This window comes from Giraffa tippelskirchi, chromosome 6 (assembly GCF_054371585.1).
Source record: "Giraffa tippelskirchi isolate mGirTip1 chromosome 6, T2T-mGirTip1v1.2.pri, whole genome shotgun sequence".
Taxonomy (NCBI): Eukaryota; Metazoa; Chordata; class Mammalia; order Artiodactyla; family Giraffidae; genus Giraffa; species Giraffa tippelskirchi.
Window position 1 is genome coordinate 22,689,012 of NC_137280.1, and position 20,814 is coordinate 22,709,825.

Consider the following 20,814-nt stretch of genomic DNA (forward strand, 5'->3'; position numbering starts at 1 on the left):
TTGTAATTTCATGTGTTGATAATTTTAACATATTGTTCTGGAGACCTTATGAAGCAAGAGTCAGCCCACAGATATCAACCAGTATAAAGGGGAGGAGAGAGGAAAGGCAGAAAGGAAGGAGGGGTGAAACTTTAGTTCTACATTCAGTGCTTGAGAGAGAAGTGAAGCATCTTATTGTATATAATAGAACAGTGAAGATTAAGGAGTAAGTGGTACACGTCAAGTTCTTTTTCCCAAAGGATGTACATCCTAGCAGCCAGTTCTGATCCAGGGAGCAGAAGTGGGTGTGACTGATAAGAGCTGGCATAAGGAGTCTATGCCCATTCTTCGTGGAGTCACGTTGCTTTGTCTGCAGTGAAAGAAAAGCTCTGGAGGAAACAACTGAAACACTTTATACCATGTGTTTTTATGACAGTTAACCAAATTATAACATATGATAAATTCTTTTTTTTAATTTTTATTTATTTATTTTAATTGGAGGCTAATTTCAATATTGTAGTGGGTTTTGCCATACATTGACATGAATCCGTCATGGGTGTACATGTGTTCCCCATCCTGAACCCCCCTCCCACCTCCCTCCCCATCCCATCTCTGGGTCATCCCAGCGCACCAGCCTTGAGCACCCTGTCTCATGCATCAAACCTGGACTGGTGATCTGTTTCACATATGATAATATACATGTTTCAAAGCTCTTCTCTCAAATCATCCCACCCTCGCTGTCTTCCACAGAGTCCAAAAGACTGTTCTATATATCTGTGTCTCTTTTGCTATCTTGCATATAGGATTATCATTACCATCTTTCTAAATTCCATATATATGTGTTAGTATACTGTATTGATGTTTTTCTTTCTGACTTACTTCACTCTATATAATAGGCTCTAGTTTCATCCACCTCATTAGAACTGATTCAAATGTATTCTTTTTAATGGCTGAGTAATATTCCATTGTGTATATGTACCACAGCTTTTTTTAAAATTAAAACAAAAAGTCATCAGACTCATTTTTATCAAAACTTTTCAAAAATTTAGAGTTTATCTCATTTCTGACTGTGTAGAATTGACACTAAGCTGATAAGTTGTTCTAGTTTGAAAAAAAAGATAGTCTTTCTATCTCCCCTGAAAAAGGGAGAGGAGAAAACTTCACAAAAGCTATGATTAAAGAATAATTCAGCCCCATTCCAACCATGAAAAAACTTGCTTAAATATATACATTTGACAAATGTTTATAAGACATGAATCAATGACATCCTTCATATGTCAATCTTTCTTACTTAATATACCTAGTTTGCCAAGGTAGCAGATGATTACAGCTAGTACGTCACCATTTTGGAAAGTCACTGTGATGACAACTTTATATTAAATTTTCTTTTATCATTAGTATTAATACTAACGTATTTTAGACTTGCCAGAATCTATAGCTATAGTCTAATTCTCAGATAACTTCTTCACAACTTATTTTAGTAGTGAAAATAATCATGACTTAAGATGATCTGCAAAATAATATTTTTGCCAGAGTTAAGAAAACATTTGAAGCTTTTGATGTTTTAATCTTGGATAATAATAATACTTAACAGTTTACTGACAATTCAATGTGCCAAGTGCTTTACTTATAGCTAATCCTCACAATATCCCTGGCAAGGCAAGTGAGGTACTATTAGCAATGTCCCCTCCTAACAAGTGAGAAAGTTAAATGATTTGTTAAAAATCACTCCATTTTGAAGAGGCAGAGTGATGACTAGAACTGTGCATGTGCAGACAGGAAGCCATGTCTCTAGGGTGACTGCAGAACCAAGAACATTCAGTCTACAGAGCCAAAGAATTGAAATGTTGCCTCTAGAGGACTTTACAAAACAAGAAATCTTTTAATAAATAAAATCTGGGTTCTGTAGCTTGTATGGACTGATTCAAGACTAGCCAATTAGTCTGTAAGTATGACATTCCCCTAGTCCTTTAAATTTCACCCTGATCTCTGGATTGTGGAGACAGATTTGAGAGCCTTGCCTCCTGTCTCCTTTCCAGTTGACCTCAAAAATAAAAGCTCTTTCTTTTCTCAAAAGCCTGTGCCATAGTATTGGCTTCGTGGGCATGAGCCCTTGCTCAGTAACATCATCTTTATTCTAAGTTCTCACATATTTTTGGTCTAGGTTGAAAGACTTCACATTTATCTTTGTAGAACTCTATCTTGTTGGCTTTAGCCTACCTTTCTATCTTGGGTTTATGGATTATTGAAGATATCAAGATTCCAACTTTGTGTAACTCCAAACTTTATTAACTTACTTTTAGAGTTAAAGCTGATAAACAATACTATAGATAAAGAGACACCAGTAGACACTTTGCTTCATTTCTTAAAACCCTTTGTTTCCTGATGTTTGGTCAATTACTAACCTACTAATGGGTAAGCTGCAATGTTGATGAGCAAACCACAGTTTTTACACATTTTCAACATGAATATCAAGGCAGAACTTAGGTTAGTACAATATTTCTCTTTATCTCTTTCTTTACCTTCTGAGAGAAGAATTTGTTAAAAATTTGTCAAGACAAGAATTACCCGAAACATTTAGATGTAAAAGATGAGATTAGTCTGAAAAAGAAAATCCTCTTCCATTACTGTTTCTTGATAATTTGTCAGCAGATTTTAACAGTTAATATTGTAGGCACCAGGTGATTATTGGATTATGGATTATTTCAACCATCTACTGTATTATCTTGGAAAAACTGATCTCCCAACTTGCTCAGTTTCCTCTTAAAATGGGGACAGTATTAACTAATACATTTGATATAAAAATTAGATAAGAATTTATGTATGAGACTTGTACGTAAAAATACTGAAAGGGTAGCTATGATGATGGTGATGATGGTAATGATGATATCTACTGTTATTCTGGACACCTCAATCACATCTCAAAGTTCATACCCTTGTGTATTTGTCTTACTTTGAATCTGGACTGGCCCTGTCATCAACTTTAACAAAAAGAATACAGTAGAAGTGACATGCCATTTCTGGGTTTAATAAATCTTAAAAGACTTAGAAGTTTCTATTTTTGTGCTCGAAGGATGTCAAGTGCAACATAATAAATATGATGACCCTAGATCACTATACTGGAGGAAGCCCACCCTAGCCACATGAAGGAGTTTTCAGTCCATAGACAGCAACAACTTGCCAGCCACTTGAGTGAAGCCATTGATGGTGCCCACCATTTCTGGTCCACAGGCCACAGCCCTATACACTTCTCTTGTCCTGGCTCACGTACCCCAGACTGGGTCCAAATTCTACTTTCCTCTACCCTCATTCAATCAGGAATGAATTCAGACAATATATAATAGTTTGCTAAATAATTCCAGTAATATATTTTTCTTTCTGATGTACACATGGAAATCATTTATTGAAAAAGATTTATGAGTGCTTTGTGTGACCATCCCCATGGAAAAGAAAGCAAAAAAGCAAAATGGCTGTCTGAGGAGGCCTTACAAATAGCTGGAAAAAGAAGAGAAGCAAAAAGCAAAGGAGAAAAGGAAAGATATTCCCACCTGAATGCAGAGTTCCAAAGAATAGCAAGGAGAGATAAGAAAGCCTTCCTTAGCGATCAATGCAAGGAAATAGAGGAAAACAACAGATTGGGAAAGACTAGAGATCTCTTCAAGAAAATTAGAGATACCAAGGGAACATTTCATGCAAATAGGGGCTCGATAAAGGACAGAAATGGTATGGACCTAACAGAAGCAGAAGATATTAAGAAGAGATGGCAAGAATACACAGAAGAACTGGACGAAAAAGATCTTCACGATCCAGATAATCACGATGGTGTGATCACTCACCTAGAGCCAGACATCCTGGAATGTGAAGTCAAGTGAGCCTTAGAAAGCATCACTATGAACAAAGCTAGTGGAGGTGATGGAATTCCAGTTGAGCTATTTCAAATCCTGAAAGATGATGCTGTGAAAGTGCTGCACTCGATATGCCAGCAAATCTGGAAAACTCAGCAGTGGCCACAGGACTGGAAAAGGTCAGTTTTCATTCCAATCCCAAAGAAAGGCAATGCCAAAGAATGCTCAAACTTCTGCACAATTGCACTCATCTCACACGCTAGTAAAGTAATGCTCAAAATTCTCCAAGCCAGGCTTCGGCAATACGTGAACCGTGAACTTCCAGATGTTCAAGCTGGTTGTAGAAAAGGCAGAGGAACCAGAGATCAAATTGCCCACCTCTGCTAGATCATCAAAAAAGCAAGAGAGTTCCAGAAAAACATCTATTTCTGCTTGATTGACTACGCCAAAGCCTTTGACTGTGTGGATCACAATAAACTGTGGACAATTCTGAAAGAGACGGGATAACAGGCCACCTGACCTGCCTCTTGAGAAACCTGTATGCAGGTCAGGAAGCAACAGTTAGAACTGGACATGGAACAACAGACTGGTTCCAAATAGGAAAATGAGTACGTCAAGGCTGTATATTGTCACCCTGCTTATTTAACTTATGTGCAGAGTACATCATGAGAAACGCTGGGCTGGAAGAAGCACAAGCTGGAATCAAGATTGCCGGGAGAAATATCAATAACCTCAGATATTCAGATGACACCACACTTATGGCAGAAAGTGAAGAAGAACTAAAGAGCCTCTTGATGAAAGTGAAAGAGGAGAGTGAAAAAGTTGGCTTAAAGCTTAGCATTCCGAAAACTAACATCATGGCATCTGGTCCCATCACTTCATGGGAAACAGATGGGGAAACAGTGGAAACAGTGCCAGACTTTATTTTTCTGGGCTCCAAAATCACTGCTGATGGTGATTGCAGCCATAAAATTAAAAGATGCTTGCTCCTTGGAAGGAAGGTTATGGCCAACCTAGATAGTTTATTTAAAAGCAGAGACATTACTTTGCCAACAAAGGTCCATCTAGTCAAGGCTATGGTTTTTCCAGTGGTCATGTATGGATGTGAGAGTTGGACGGTGAAGAAAGCTGAGTGCCAAAGAATTGATGCTTTTGAACTGTGGTGTTGGAGAAGACTCTTGAGGGTCCCTTGGATGGCAAGAAGATCCAACCACTCCATCCTAAAGGAGATCAGTCCTGGGTGTTCATTGGAAGGACTGATGTTGAAGCTGAAACTCCAATACTTTGGCCACCTTATGCGAAGAGTCGACTCACTGGAAAAGACCCTAATGCTGGGAAGGATTGGGGGCAGGAGGAGAAGGGGACGACAGAGGATGAGATGGTTGGATGGCATCACTAACTCGATGGACATGGGTTTTGGTAAATTCTGAGAGTTGGTGATGGACAGGGAAGCCTGGCGTGCTTCGATTCATGGGGTCGCAAAGAGTCGGACACGGCTGAGCGACTGAACTGAACTGAACTGTGTTTAATGAGAATAATGTGAAGAATATATCATTTTATTTTTTAAATAAAATGTATCATTTTATTTTGTAAAAGACATCTAAAAATACAAGGGCTTATCACACAGTGTAGTGAAGAAAATCTCAATATAGAAAGTCAAAAACTATGTAGATTCTTCCAACTTACCATTTTATATTCTTTCCACCCTCTTTGGAAATCTAGACTTCCATCTTCACGATGCTGTATTACAGTCCAACCTCCCCCATTGAGATCCATATTACAAAATACCTGACAAAGAAAAAATAAAGCCAAGTGAAAATTATGTCTAATTTAAAGAAACAGGTATCAGACATGTTTCAAAACAGAAATAGGATGGATAGCATTATAGAAAAAAATGATAAAAATTGCCAAGTTGAAAACATTAATTTAGACATCTTATTGGCTATTTCTTCCTATATCCAAGTTGTTTCTGATTAAATTCCATCAAATGTGCATAAATTACTTGTAAAATTTTGAGTCAGTCAGCTGAAAACTGTCTCTCTCAGTCACAGACGATAAAAATTATTTTTAAAAATTTGTCTTAAATGGCAACAGGCACTGTGTATAATCCATTTTTTAAAATGTTACTAAAGTTTCCAAAATTACATACCATTTTACTGCTAAAACATAAGATTTGGAATTTTTATCTTTAATTTATTAAATTACAATATAACAATAATAAAGGTTTTGGGAAAATAGTGTTTTAAAAATCATATATATTTAGCTATTACACATTTCATTGCATATTTATTCCTACACACTCATATACTACAATAATTATTCTTGATGGTTCAGTATAACATTAGAGGCAAAATTTGGTCCCCAGCATATGGAGAACACATTATTTGCTTGAATTTTCATCATGAACAATACAAGGAGAACATGACATACTATATTCCTTCTGACCGTGAGAAGCTTTTCTTTTGCATGTGGAAAAGTTATCCAAATCTTTCAAAGACTTATGCTTATTTCAATTATTCTAAATATAATGGTATTTATTTATAAATGGATTCATTTCCCCCAGAGCCCACCAAGGAGAGAAACATATCTGTAATAGGATTATCTTTAGAGAGCAATCACTGTAATTGATGCAGCATGAATGTGGCAGCTTGATTATTCAAGGGCTGAGCAATGGGGAGCATCAGTCCCCTGGCAATCATTCCTACTAATGCAATTTGGAAGCTGGCTAAAGGTGTAGATATGAGGCAACAGCAGCAGACAGGCTGTGTGGGCATAGAGACTGATTAAAGGAAAAAACCTCAAGTGTTTTCCCTGAGGCATTAAATTTTGAGCACAAATGGCTAAAGGGTATGAAAACATTGGCAAGAACTGTCATTCAAAGGACAAATTGTCCATGTATTTCCTCGGAGTAAAGGGAACTATGAGATACATACTTAACTGTAAGCATATAAAACAGGCAGAATGCCCTCCTGGGGGCTCTTCCTCTAACTTGACAACTGCCGCCCATCAGTGTGCACTCGTCATCACGAGGAACTGATTCCCCTTCAAGATTACAAATTTGAAATTTCCCTCCCTGTCTTAAAGTTCTTCCTCTACTAATCCCTTAGCTTCTATGCACCTGCTCTTTGTCCTCAACATAACCTCTATCTAGTCTTTTGTCTTCCTTAATTCTAATTCAATTTTTTCACCCCACAAGCATTTTTGGGCGCTGAGTCTATGATTCAACTGGTGATATTATGATGAACAAAATATGGATCATATCATCAAAACACCTAAAAGTTTAAATAGTGATTGCTCCCATAGAAATCAGGAGATATAAGAATTCACAATTTTCAACTCCAGTGACCTGAAGAATAACAGAGTCAGCAATCTAAATGAGAAATTTAAGGAATAGAGCTAACGTGAGAAAAGAAATGACCATGGTTTTGGAAACCTAATGTTTAGGAGAGCACAGTCATCCAAAAGGGGGAGTTTATTGATTAGAGATGATATAATTATAGGCAGATCAAGAATGAATAAGAATAAGGATAAGAGAATGAGCGACTAAGAAAGGAAGAATCATAACAAGAGAATGCCTTTTAAGTGCTAAATAATTTAAACACTTTACTGCATTTTCCAATTTCTCTCACAACAGCCCTACAATGTAGGTGTGATTATTATGTCCATTTTGCAAATGAAAAACCTCAGACTTCAAGTATTTCAGGAACTTATCAATGGTTATTATTAATAAAACAAGTACTGAATTGAGAATTTGAATACCTTGTTCAAAATTATACTGGGGGGTAATCTTCTTGAAAGCAGCAGTTGATAGCATGAAGACAGATTTCTAAAGAAGTTAAAAAAAAATAGTGGAAACAGATATGGGGAGGGGTGATGGCCCAAGAACGGGCTTTGGTGAACAACTCATGAAGGAAAAAACAGACTTCAATGATCTTTAGGTAGTAGGCAGGAAATTCATTTTACTTGCTACTGTCCCTAGTGTCTAGAGCAGTGCCTAGCTTATAGTAGGCACTGAATGAATATTTGTTGAATAACTAGAGATGCAATAAGGAAAGATTAAACAGGAAGACTTGATTAATGGAATGCAGTGAAAGTTGGGGATGGATTTAGAGTTTGGGGAGTGATCAACTTAGTCAAATAGTCCAGAGAAGTCAAGATAAATAAAGATTAAGAAAATACACATTGAAATTTAAAATGAAGGAGCCATTAGTGACCTTGAAGAGAGAGACTGCAGGATTCCTATAAGAATAAAATCCAGATGGCTCATTTTACAGAGGACATTGTTGGTGATTCGACACAGCGGCCAAAGTGGAACTCTACTGGTGAAACAGATAAGAGTAAGTGAAAATGTCAAGGAGATATTTTCTTAGAGGAAACTAATGTTACTTGTATTTTAATTAAATTTTACCCTGCCTTGACTGGTTAATTTAGATTTTTTTTCCCAGATTTTGATTTCCTAACGGACACTGATCGCCTGAAAGTTTGCCAAAATGTGCTTGCAAACCTATGAAGTCCATTTACACACTCAGAGAAAGAAATAACCACAACTATAAACATATAGTATGTAGAGAAAACTGTTCTTTACAATTTTTTTGTTACTATTACCTATGTTATTAAAATTCTATGCACTTAAAAAGTTTTGAAAAAGTGATTTTTCAAAAAAAAAATCACTCACTAATTTTAGAAAAGACAACTTTCCTTTTAAACAAAGGTATATAGTTAACTTGCAAATGTTAAGATGTGCTGGGAGCACTTCTTAGGTAAAGACCCAAAGAAAGTTAACCCAGAGGAGAGAGAAGTTACCCAGGCAGATTACTGCCTTTGAAGCTAAAGTGCAGGGAAGTTAAGAAGTTAGATTTACACTCCACAATTCTTACTGGGACTATCAGCAAAGGTAACAGCTGCTTTTTGGTGAATATGGACACAACAGAAGGGGATGATATATTGGTTAGGGGCATGGACTTCGGTGCTACATTACCTGTGTTCAAGTCCCCTCTCAGCCCTAACTATGTTGTAGATCTTTTGCAAGGATTAAATTATTAATGCATACAGTTTTCAGAACAGTGTTTGGCATGTACCAAGCTTTGTCATTAATCTCTTATATGTATTTTACCTACATGATATGTATTTATATTGTGCATATATACTTTATGTATATAATGTCTCATATATCATAACAGATTACTATTATATATTTCATATAATTTATTATTATGAATACTATAAAACATATAAAACCAAAATACACAGAAATTCAATAAACTGTCCTTAAGATTACAATTACCAGATTCTTGTTAATAATACTGGCATCATCAATTTCTAAACATGCTTTCTATTGTATATATAGATATTTATGTAATATATATACATATATGTATATGTCCATATATGCATATGAAGTTGGGCTTCCCAGGTGGTTCAGTGGTAAAGAATGCCAATGCAGGGGGTGCAGGAGATGTGGGTTAGATACCTGGGGTGGAAAAATCCCCTGGAGGAGGAAATGGCAACCCACTCCAGTATTCTTGCCTAGATAATCCCATGGACAGAGGAGCCTGGTGGGTTACAGTCCATGGGGTCGCAAAGAGTCAGAAACGACTGAGTTACCAAGCTCATATGAAGTTGGATTAGTGCTAGCAACCTGCCACACACAAAAGACCACGATTTTTAGTCAGAAGAAAAACAAAAAGCCTATGCTTAATAGATGAAAGAAGTTCAAAAAGATAGGTGGTTGGTTTTGAAAGATTTGAGACATGAAAGGACTTCAAAAGTTCCTTTGCCAATCTAGTGGGGTCTGTACTATCTGGCGGCACCCTTCCTGTAAGACGCAGGCGCTCTGCTACATTTACTATGACTGTTGCATTTATTGATCATATGACTTGAGCTTAACTCTATCCAAGAACAGATTGAACTGGCTCCTATCCCAGGCAAGGTCAAAGCTTTCAAGCATTAAAAATCTTTTAACATAATAATGATTTAAACCCAAACAAAAAGGGGAAATTTGATTCACATAGTTTTTATGCTTTTATGCTGCATACAAGTTGGAATGATTAACCTTGTGAGTGTTAATTATTTTTCCATAACCTTAAATAAAAAAGGCTCAACACATTTGTTATAGTCCTTTTCCAAGAATTAGGGAAATTGTAAATTCAGAAACAAATTTTTAAATATTTTATAGTAATCAGAGCTATTAGTTAATGGTTTGTTTTACAGTATGAAACTAAGCAGATTACAGTGCGTTTGGTTTTAGAAACTCATGAAATCAAAGGAAAAATCCTGCTTCCTACTACCATGTACTGAAGGAAATTCAGAGTGGAAAATATCCAGAAGCCATTAATAATGAAAAAAAGTAAAAAATAAATATATAAATTATCTAATTCTCATTTTCTATCTGCTTGAAAATTTTAATAGTCCTAGAAAACTGCCTTTGGCTTCCACGTCACATTTGAAAAGATAATACTTTTCTAACTTTTGCAGACATTCTTTCTTGGCAAGGAATGATGTCAGTCAAAACAACTATATAACAACTGTGTATACTTGCAAATTTCACTCTGCCTAAAATTAATAATTCCTACTAGTAGTTCTTGTTAATTGCCTAAATAGGTCAATTTAATTGATTGATCCATATATCATACATAGCTAGACATTTTGTTTTGTTTTTACATTGACTTGCCTTGAGTTTACTTATCCTTGCTAGAACTTCTGGAAGTATTAAAATGAGTAAAATTTTTGCTAAGCATATCATGATTAGCACCAAACTTTATAGCCACAAAGCAAAATATATGTGGAAGGGTGATGGTCCTAAGGATGCCTTTTCCAAGCACTTTTTATAGAACTTTTTTTACAGAACTGAGAGGATACCAATGATCTATATAAAAATAAGAGAAGGCAATGAGATTATACGGTGGGAGGAAGTAGGGTGGCTTACAATCAGACCAGACAATGAACTCTTAGCTGTGTCACTCACACAGGTTCCTATAAAAAATTATGAAGGTGTGGCTTCAGTCATCACTAATATAAGTAATTATCTCACTTAGCTCCCTGTTAGGATGGTATAGTCCTGAGTTGATTTCTTTGTTACAAAGCCTGTATTCAGTATTTGATATGTGATTTGGGCAAGTTATTTTTCTAAAATAGGGATAATGAGAGCACCTATATATATCTATGTGTGTATATATATATATATATATCTCATAGAGTTATTGAAAGGGATAAACAAGTGAGTATATGTATCTAAAGTACTCAAAATAGAAACTGGCAAACTCTAAGTGCACAGTACATTTGAACCATTATATGAATCAGTTTCTCAATAACACTGGGAAGTTCACACAATGTTTGTTCTTACTAATCCTAAGGTATGTGACTGTAACAAGTGATGTAAAACAAAATCTGCTGCCTAATAGCAAGTGCAGGTATATCATCCTAAAACGTCCATCTCCATAACAGAACATTGTTACCACTTGTGAAGGGATCATAATCACAAAGGGGAAAGAATAAAACAAGGGAATGAACACTTAAGTCAAGAAGCCCAAAGTCTTTCCCTCCTTATGGTCAGTTATCTCTCTCTCTCATCACACTCTGCTGTTATTTCCAATTAAACTAAATCTAATAACAATACAATTTCTTCCTCTTCCTCTGAAGAAATAAAAGGGCCATTTCTACAGTGATAAAATTTGCCTCATACAGGCCTGTATTGATATTATTGCTAATCTGTCTGGAGTACTATTTTTCTCTAGGCCCAAATCTAATAAGTCTAATCCAGCAGATATTTAGCATTTGTGGCTTCAGTATTTTAGATTTTTTTTTTAAATTTAAGAATAATATTGAAGTTCTATAATATGTAAAATTCATCATTTTGCAGAGGCATAAATTTAAATCATGCTATGTTTCTAAAACCCAACATAGAAGTCACTGAACTAGTGAACTGGATCTTCTAACCCGCTCTTTTATGTAGATCTTAATAAAAAGCAAATTCATTTAAGTTTATTAGTTGTTATTCAAGTTTATGACTTCCCTAGCGGCTCAGTTGGTAAAGAATCTGCCTGCAATGCAGGAGACCCAGGTTCAATCCCTGGGTAGGGAAGATCCCCTGGAAAAGGAAATGACAACCCACTCCAGTATTCTTGCCTGGAGAATTCCATGGACAGAAGAGCCTGGTGGGCTACAGTCCACGGGGTCACAAAGAGTTGGACAAGACTGAGCAACTAACTTTCACTTTCATTCAAGTTTATGAGTTAAGATACTTTTCTTCCACCCTAACAGTAGCAGTGGTTCTTCAAATAGCCTTAGAATTATTTGTTTCTCAAAACATTCTAAACTAGAATAGAGTTATGATTATCACATAACTTAAATTTAATGGAATGATCAAACTTTACTTGTAATGCTCTCATTAAGGGCCATGTGCTAGTGTTAATGATGGACTGAAAAAAGATTCTTAAAGTGTGAAAGTTAATATAAAAACTTTAAAAAAATTTTATTTTTATATTCATAGATAATGATTATTAAGAGTCTAAAAGGAGGGTCAAAATATTTTTAGTTAACTTTATTTTTATAGTCACTATGTTAGAGGGAAGTGATAATTGTTTAGGGGTTTCTTTCAGGTCTTGGGAAGAACTACAGGTAAACTGCATGAAGTATTTACATTAGGTTGGGTCTTCTCCTCCAGGTCAGTTTCTGACACACTTTACACATTCTCTGTATGATCTGTCAGTGTGGGCATGTATAGCATGCCTGTGCATATGTATGAACTGAATTTAAGTTTGATTTTAAGATATCAGCAAGCAGAATAGGAAGGCTTCATGTCATATAGCCCAAAGGATTCAAAAGGCTGCTTTTTACAATAAATTACCCTTTCTTCAGCTTCCCTGGTGGATCAAACGGTAAAGAATCTGCCTGTAATGCAGGAGAATTGGGTTCGATCCCTGAGTCAGGAAGATCCCCCGGAGAGGGAAATGGCAACCCACTACAGCATTCTTGCCTGGAGAATTCCATGGGCAGAGGAACCTGGCAGGCTACAGACCATGGGATCGCAGAGGTGGACACAACTGAGCAACTAACACTTTCACTTTACCCCTAAACTTGTTATAATACCTTCACAGTTTTTGGGTTTTTTTAAAGACATGGTACACCTGATTCAGTGAAATTTTGCACAGAAGCTCAAAAAGAAATACAGTGAAATCAAACTTCTGGTAGGTAACCCAGGTAGCAATGTACATAACTGCCTGCCACCTCTTTTACCCACTGTACCATCTTTATTTCTCCCCACTTTGACAGCACAGTATAGGTCTCTTTTCAGAAGCAAATTTTGTCCCAGAAAAGGGAAAAAATACTGAGCTAACTTAACCCACTAATCCTCATTGGAATCAGCAGGGCCGGTGGAGTCAACTTTGCCTCTTGACAACTGTGTGACAACTGGCAAGCTGGTCTCCAAGATGTATTTCCCTCGCCTATCAAAGGGAATGAACAGTTGGAATGACTAAGTTAGTCTTACTTACTATATACTACACAGAAGTGTTGACATTATCATCAGCAGGTCATCTATTCATTCATTCATTTCAGCGCATATTTACTGAGGACTACTATGTTCCAGAAACTATTCTGGGTCCCAGAAGTCAAAGATAAAAGTAAAATCCTTCCCTCGTAGAACTCTGATAGTGAGAGAGTCATGCACAGTTGTTTGAGGGAATCAGGGAAAACCTCTGAGAGTGTGTGCATAGTACCTAGAAAAAATGGGAACACAGAGCTGGTAATTTAGGTGGGGCAATGAGAGGAAAAAGACTCTTCAATCCTTTGAGGATAAAGCACTGCAAGGACAGGTCGTCCTCTCGGGGTCTTGAGCATCTGGTTAAAGCTTTTCACATGTTGAAGAACAGAGTTCTCCTCAAGGCTCTCCATAAACCTGTTGCAGTCTCTATCACTGCACTTCTATAGCACATTATAATTTCTCTGTATTTGTCTGTCTTCACCACTACATTGGGAACTGTTTTATATTATGTCTCTAGTCATTTACTGACAAATAAACGACAATACACTTAATATGTGCTGAGTGAAGGAATGGATGGATGATTTAATGAAGAAATAGGAAGAAAGAGTATATATAGAAGAAATATAACAGCAAGAAGACAGTGTTTTCTTACTTCAAAGTATACTTTGGATCCTGTTCAATATACTGATGAAAAATATCCTCCAACAAAGTCCTTTAGGTAAATATGTAAAGCAAATCCTTTCAAGATTATGAGTTAAGATAGAGTATCTTTCTCTACCCTAAGAAGAGCAGAGGTTCTGGAAATATGTCCCTAGCTCTCTCTCCACAGTATCTGAACATAGATGATGTGTACCATCTGTGTCCTTGGGACTTTGGAAGATGGTTCCTAAGTTATTCCCATGAGCTTGAAGTATGTACCTCCAACATGTAATCTGTATAAGGCAAGTGTTTATGAACAAATGGGATATCCTAGGAATGAGCAGAGGGTAAATGGAAAACTGCGTGTGAAATAGGGATAAGACATGTGGGGGTTGGAAGCGGTCTGTACAACCGGGTTTTCATCTTTTATGGACCTGGGAAACAGTATCTTTGGGAGAAAAGAGCTTAGGCATATATATTTTCGGTTTAACAAGCTCACAAATCAATCTGATTATTCAGCAATTCAACTAGGATCTGCTTTACATCTCATAAACAAACACTTCTGGTTTTACCTTTTTGGGTTCTGGCATATTATTAATATAAATAGTGTAGATTCCACTTTTATTAAAACCAGCTTGATATACATCTGCACAGTCTCTAAATGGCTTTTCTTCCTCTTTTTTTCCTCCCTTTAGTAAAACTGCAAAAAAAAAAAAAAGATCACAATATGTGAATATCAGTACCATTAGTTCCCAAATGGACAAGTAGAGCCAAGCAAGTCTTCATTTCCTCCAAACAATGTCAATATTGCATTCATTGAAAAATCAATCATAGGAACAATGCTAGATTCTGAAGTGACAGAATTACAAAACTATAAGAAAAATGTGATTAATTTATAACTGAGTATTTTTTCATATTTGGCTTAATTTCTTAAATCTTGTTTTTCTCTATCACTTTCAGAACATCAACTCAACAGACAAATAATCTGATCATGAAATACTGACAATTGGTAACAATTATGTCAACATTTCTGCAATATTTCTGACACCTTCTTAGCTACATTTTATAGGAGAGTTTGAAATTGGAGGAGGAAGAGTTGAAGACAAATTCAAATATAAAAATACAATATAAAGGTTTACTATGCTAAAAGAAGGATTTACTATTTTTCTGAAGCTTTATATTGAACTTCTTCCAGAAATTTTTAGTTTTAGAAAACTCTCAAAATAAAAAATAGAAGTCTGATCCAATTTAAGTATCTAGAGTGAAAGGGAAGTGAACTTTGATTTTTATTTAATGGCCTGAAGTTAAGCTATCAGTTAAATGACATAAAAATAGAACAAAAATCAGTAAGATTTGAAATTAAGTTATATAGGTGGAAGAGCTAAATAGGAGCTGGAAGTCTAATAGAAAAAGAAATTTAATTAGAGATAGTCTCTACTGGGAGGAACTTCATTTCATTCACTGATCTTCAGCCATTATTAAGTTCTTATTAATGAGATCAAAATACAAAGATGATTCATTTAATAGTTCTTAGCTAAAAATGTATGCAGCATATATAAATTATTTATGATTTAGTATTTTCTAATAAATATACACTATTTTAGCAATTTGCTTCATTACCCTTTATCATGAGATTAAGAATATTTTATAATTTTGCCCTTAAGTCTCTAGTTGTTTAATCATTATCTGCTTTAAATCACTCTGATTCACAACGATATTTTAAAATAATAACATCAAAGGTAAACTATGAATCAATGCTTTTAAATTGATTTTAAATGTTCTAACAATCTAAAATACTAACCTGATTTCAATTTGACACACAATGTTACTTCTTATTATATAATTAAAAATGAACAGTCTAATCTTTATAGAAAGAATGACTATCTCAATATAAATTTTTCAAATTTTCAAAAATAAATATGGTTCAAGTAAATGAAATATCCATGTCAGATATGTTACCATAACAAAAATACAGAATTATAACATTTAAGAGCATTATAGTTCTCTACATAGCTCAAGTTTACACTAATGATTTTGCTTACTTATACTAAAAAGTACTTCTAAATATCATCATCACAATTGCAATATCAACACAAAATAAGTCATCAGAGGACTAACAGTTCACGTGCTAGTAAAGAAGCATTGCACAGAATGCATGCAGATAGCAATTAAAAATGAGTATTTATGCACTCAAACGCCATCTTTATGGCATTGGGCATGTCAATGGATTATATAAAGGTCTTTTTTTCAAAACAGTGCATTTCACTTGTGCTTTACTTACTTTAAGCAAACTGGACTATTATTTTTCTAAAATAAACTTTCCTAAATTGTAAATGCTTGTTCTTCTGTTGAAAAGTTAAAAATAACCAAAACAGATGAAAAAAAAGGGATGTAAAGAAATATTAACTAAGATTTATAATCCCGTGAGAGGATGCACAACACAGGAAGATGTGGTCGAGAGGAATGTAACGGTAAACCCATTTTTCTTTTTTGGGTTAGAGATGGAGAAAATCGTTTCTCTAAAGACAGAGAAAATTCTTCCTTGTTAAATGTACCACTTCCTGCCCTCCCTTATTTAGTTACGTAAGGCGAATACATTCCTTTGCCACTTCTCTGCCACTTCCTTTCCCCTTTTCTTTTCCTCTTCAGGATGATGCGGGTGAAGGTTGTTGTATGGGAAGAGGGAAGCTATTTCACATACATTTTCAATAACACAGAAAAAAAGGAAAAGTTAGATATTGTCTTATTTTCTGGAAACTAATTTATAAAATGATGTTCAAGCTCTGAATGTAAGTCTTATAACTAGAAAGATGGTATGAGGAGTCTACCATAAAAGGTACAAGTAGCACCTTGAAAAAAGTACAAAGATTTGAAATATACTTCTCAAGAAATGTAACAGAAAAAAAGCCTATTTGAAATGACCAAGGTTTTGACTGAGCAGCATAGAGAACACAGCTGAGGTTAGAAAGCATGCATTTGAATGGCATTAAATAGCTTCACTTCAGTGTTTGCAATCTAGAAGTGGGGGTGAGAACTTGAATAAACATCCTCCCTTGGGTCAGGATTTACCCATACAAAGGGCTATTGGATGAAAGGACGGTGGAAGGAAGGCACTAGCAATTCCACCTGAACCGTTCCTTCATGTCTCACTCTCAGACGGAAGATAGGAAGAAAGAAAAAGGAGGTTAGGAGGAGGCAGATAGTAACGGTGGGGTACAATACTATGGGTATGTTGTAGTTATGGAACCATATCTGATATAGATATTTCATTTTCTTGAAATACAGTTTGGTGTTTTTGAAAAATTGAAACACATTATTTCCAGAAAGATTACACTGCTTGTTTTTACTTACTTACTTGTTAGTAACAGAATCCTTGAAATTTTGATCCAGACTACACTTAGAATACTATAGCATTTAAAAGCAATTTAAAAGTTTCATTAAGAGCTTACCTTTACGTCTGTATAATATACTATGGTCTGATGACCCCTTCTATAGGGGTAGATTGATTTTCAGTGTTTTGATTTCCTTTTAATGTATAAAGTGGGGTACTTATGAGGTAAGTATGTGAATTATATAACAGAGTGACTGAATTATAGTAAGTACCAAGAAATGGTAGTTAGAGTTATGGTAATAATTATATCATCGATGGCAACACTATATTATTTTCTTTCTTATGGAAAAGACATTTAGGCTGTGGAAGGCTAGCCAATCCACCACACATGTGGGTGAAGGCTATTGTGTGGGAAGAGGGAAGCTGTTTCACACATATTTTCAATACACAGAAAAAAAGGAAAAGTTGGGTATGATGGATGTTCAGTGGAGTGGTGGATGCTACTGTCTTCCATCCTCAACTCCAAATCCTGCAGCTGACTAAACGCAGGGAAGTTATATTTGACTGGTTACATTTAGGACTGTATCGAGTTGGCCCCTCCCTGTCAGAGCTGGGTAACTGGATTATTTCATTCATTGACTACATCAGGTTATATCACTACTAAGTCAAAGAAACCCAGTAATCTAATCTTGCTGTACGTGCATAGTCACTCAGTCATGTCTGACTCTTTGCAACCACCTGGACTGTAGCCCACTAGGCTCCTCTGTCCATGGGGACTCTCCAGGCAAGAATACTGGAGTGACTGCCATGCCCTCCTCCAGGGGATCTTCTCAACCCAAGGATTGAACCCAGGTCTCCTGCATTGCAGGCAGATACTTTACTGTCTGAGCCACCAGGGAAGCCCAATCTTGCTGTATAATGTAAGCTTTACCTATTAAGAATTAAAATTTATTTCAGATGAAATGATATATGATATGCATACCAATATGCTGCTTGTAGAGATTTTAATCTTATAACTCCAATTTTCATGACTATTTTCTTTGTTAAATATTGGAGAATATGAAATTTAGTGTTATTTTTAGATACTGTAAAACTAGACACAGTAAACATTTTAAAACATAGAAAGATCATAACAAAGATGAATTAATTGAACATTACAAGCATCAGAAACAAGGATAGATTTTTGTAGGAGGTCTTGAGATTCAATAAGATGGAAGATAATGCCTGGAGGAATATAAAACAAATGGCAAGAGACAAACATGAAAAACCTGATGGAAGAAGATAAACGAAGCATCAATTGGACAGAGCAGGGAGGGGTGATCTGGACACATAATACGGTGTTTTAGTTTCTGAAAACATAGTTTAACTTGTTATAATAATACACTGGCTTAAAGCATAAAATTTTTAAAAATTATCTTTATCTCTAAAAGTTCCTTCTTTGACCACATACTCTTACATTTCTTCTCCTGTTCTTTAATTCTTAATGAGTTTGTCTTTCTTTTTAGAGTCTAGATCCCCACCTTTACTATCTGCCACCTCCTTTTTCTTTCTTCCTATCTTCCGTCTGAGAGTGAGACATGAAGGAATGGTTCAAGTGGAATTGCTAGTGCCTTCCTTCCACCGTCCTTTCATCCAGTAGCCCTATGTATGGGTAAGTCCTGACCCAAGGGAGGATGATTATTCTAGGCTGCAAACACTAAAGTGAAGCTATTTAATGCCATTCAAATGCATGCTTTCTAATCTCAGCTGTGTTCTTTATGCTGCTTAACCAAAACCTTGGTCATTTCTAACAGACATTTTTTTCTATTACATTTCTTGAAAAGTGTATTTCAAGTCTTTGTACTTTTTTCAAGACTAAACCTTACTCCTATCTTCTCTCACTATTTGTATGTGACCTTTTTTAATGCTTTGCTATGAAGATCGAAGGCATTTGAAATAAGTCTCCTTTGCCTATCTTTCCCCTTGCCTTTTGTGCTGACCTCTCTTAGACCCTTTTCTATTTCTCTAATTGTCCTTTCTCTTTCCTCTTCATTGGGTTCTGTTCCTCTTTTCACCTACTAATAGATGTTCGCCAACATTCTATTCTTGGATCTCTGTTCCTTTTTAATTTGCTCTTTTTGCAAACTCTCTTCCATGGCTTCAAACTTTTATACAGATTTGTAAGATACAAGCATTTCTGACACTGTGTGTTTGTTGCCCTCATGACTTCCAGATTCACATTTCTACTGTTGAGCAGTTTCTGATGCTACCCCAACTTCATTTGTTTCATGTTACCTAATATTTTCTCCAAAACCGATGTTCTCTTCTTTTCTTATTGATTCTACTATCTGCCCTCTGTTGTCATCATTAAAAATTAGTAAAAGCCTAAACATAAATGGGCTTCCCAAGAGGCTCAGTGGTAAAGAATCTGCCTGCCAATTCAGGAGACGCATGTTCGATCCCTGGATATTCTTGCCTGGGAAATCCCAGGCCTGGCAGGCTACAGTTAATGGGATTGCAAAAGACTAGGACATGACTTAGCAACTAAACAACAACAAATACAAGACAAGTAGACTGAGGTTTTTAAATTGGTTTCTCAAATAAAAAGATTGCCTCTTATTCCTTCTTAGTTTAACCCATCTTATATTGACAATTTCAGTAAATACTGATTAAACATCTGCTATTTGCATGACTTTTTCTAGACAATGGAGATCTAGACATATGAAAACCACAATATGCCCTTAATGTGATCACTGTCTGATGAGAGGAAGATCCATTTGTAGGTCTTCCATGATATCTCAAAATAGCTATAACCATGGGTAGTATCCTCCATGATAGGGAAAACCCAACTCAAGCTTGCTTAAGTAAAAAGATAATTTACTGAATCATGTAACTGAACAATCTAGGATAGAGCTTTAGGGAAAGCATGATCAGGTTTCAGTGTGATCAAGAATTGGTTTCCTTATCTTTTTCTGACTCAGTTGTTGTTGGCTCTCTACCTAGTTACAAGATGGCTAGAAACAGCTTCTCAGTTTAATGTTATCAGTTTAAATTAACACCAAACATAAATAATGCACACAATTACTCTTTTGCAGGTAAGCATCAAGTGCATTGACAGTAGGCACAGAGACTACACACAATTTCTGACAAATAGACTTGGGGAAGGCTGTTCAGAAGAGATAATATCTGAATGAATAAAACATATAAAAAAGCTATCTGAACTAAATTTAAGAACTTTATGCATACCAATATCAGTAAATAAATCTAGAAAAGCCTCACAAAGGAATCATATTCATTCCTTATCTATACAACCAAATCTCTGTGATCTAACAGAAACACAAGCAGGTGCATGTCTGTCTTTCACCAGCCAACATTGAGTCAATAAGCAATATGAGACACTGACTCTAGCAGCTGTTAACTTTATCTGGTCCTTCCTTTTCATTTGCTCAACTAATTTCAATCCAGATGGCATGTCTGCCACCAGACCAATTTCAAGGAAGAACTGTGAAAGCTAAGGCAGAGGGTCACTTCAATTCAGATGAACCCTCAAGAGAAAACTT

The 20,814-nt window shown here is 35.8% G+C and overlaps 1 protein-coding gene across 7 annotated transcripts in view; it reads right to left on the reverse strand.

Moving 5' to 3' along the window:
- Window positions 1–20,814, reverse strand: part of ANGPT1 (angiopoietin 1) — a 797,336-nt gene that overhangs the window by 414,856 nt on the left and 361,666 nt on the right. For all 7 annotated transcript variants that reach the window (XR_014056675.1, XM_081500438.1, XM_081500436.1 and 4 more), the window contains 2 exons: window positions 14,517–14,644; window positions 5,511–5,612 (listed from right to left, as the gene is read on the reverse strand). Coding sequence is in view for 6 of the 7 variants with exons in the window: in XM_081500438.1 (XP_081356564.1) it covers window positions 5,511–5,612; window positions 14,517–14,644 (230 nt within the window). In the remaining variant the exon portion in view is untranslated. The remainder of the gene's footprint in view (window positions 1–5,510; window positions 5,613–14,516; window positions 14,645–20,814) is intronic.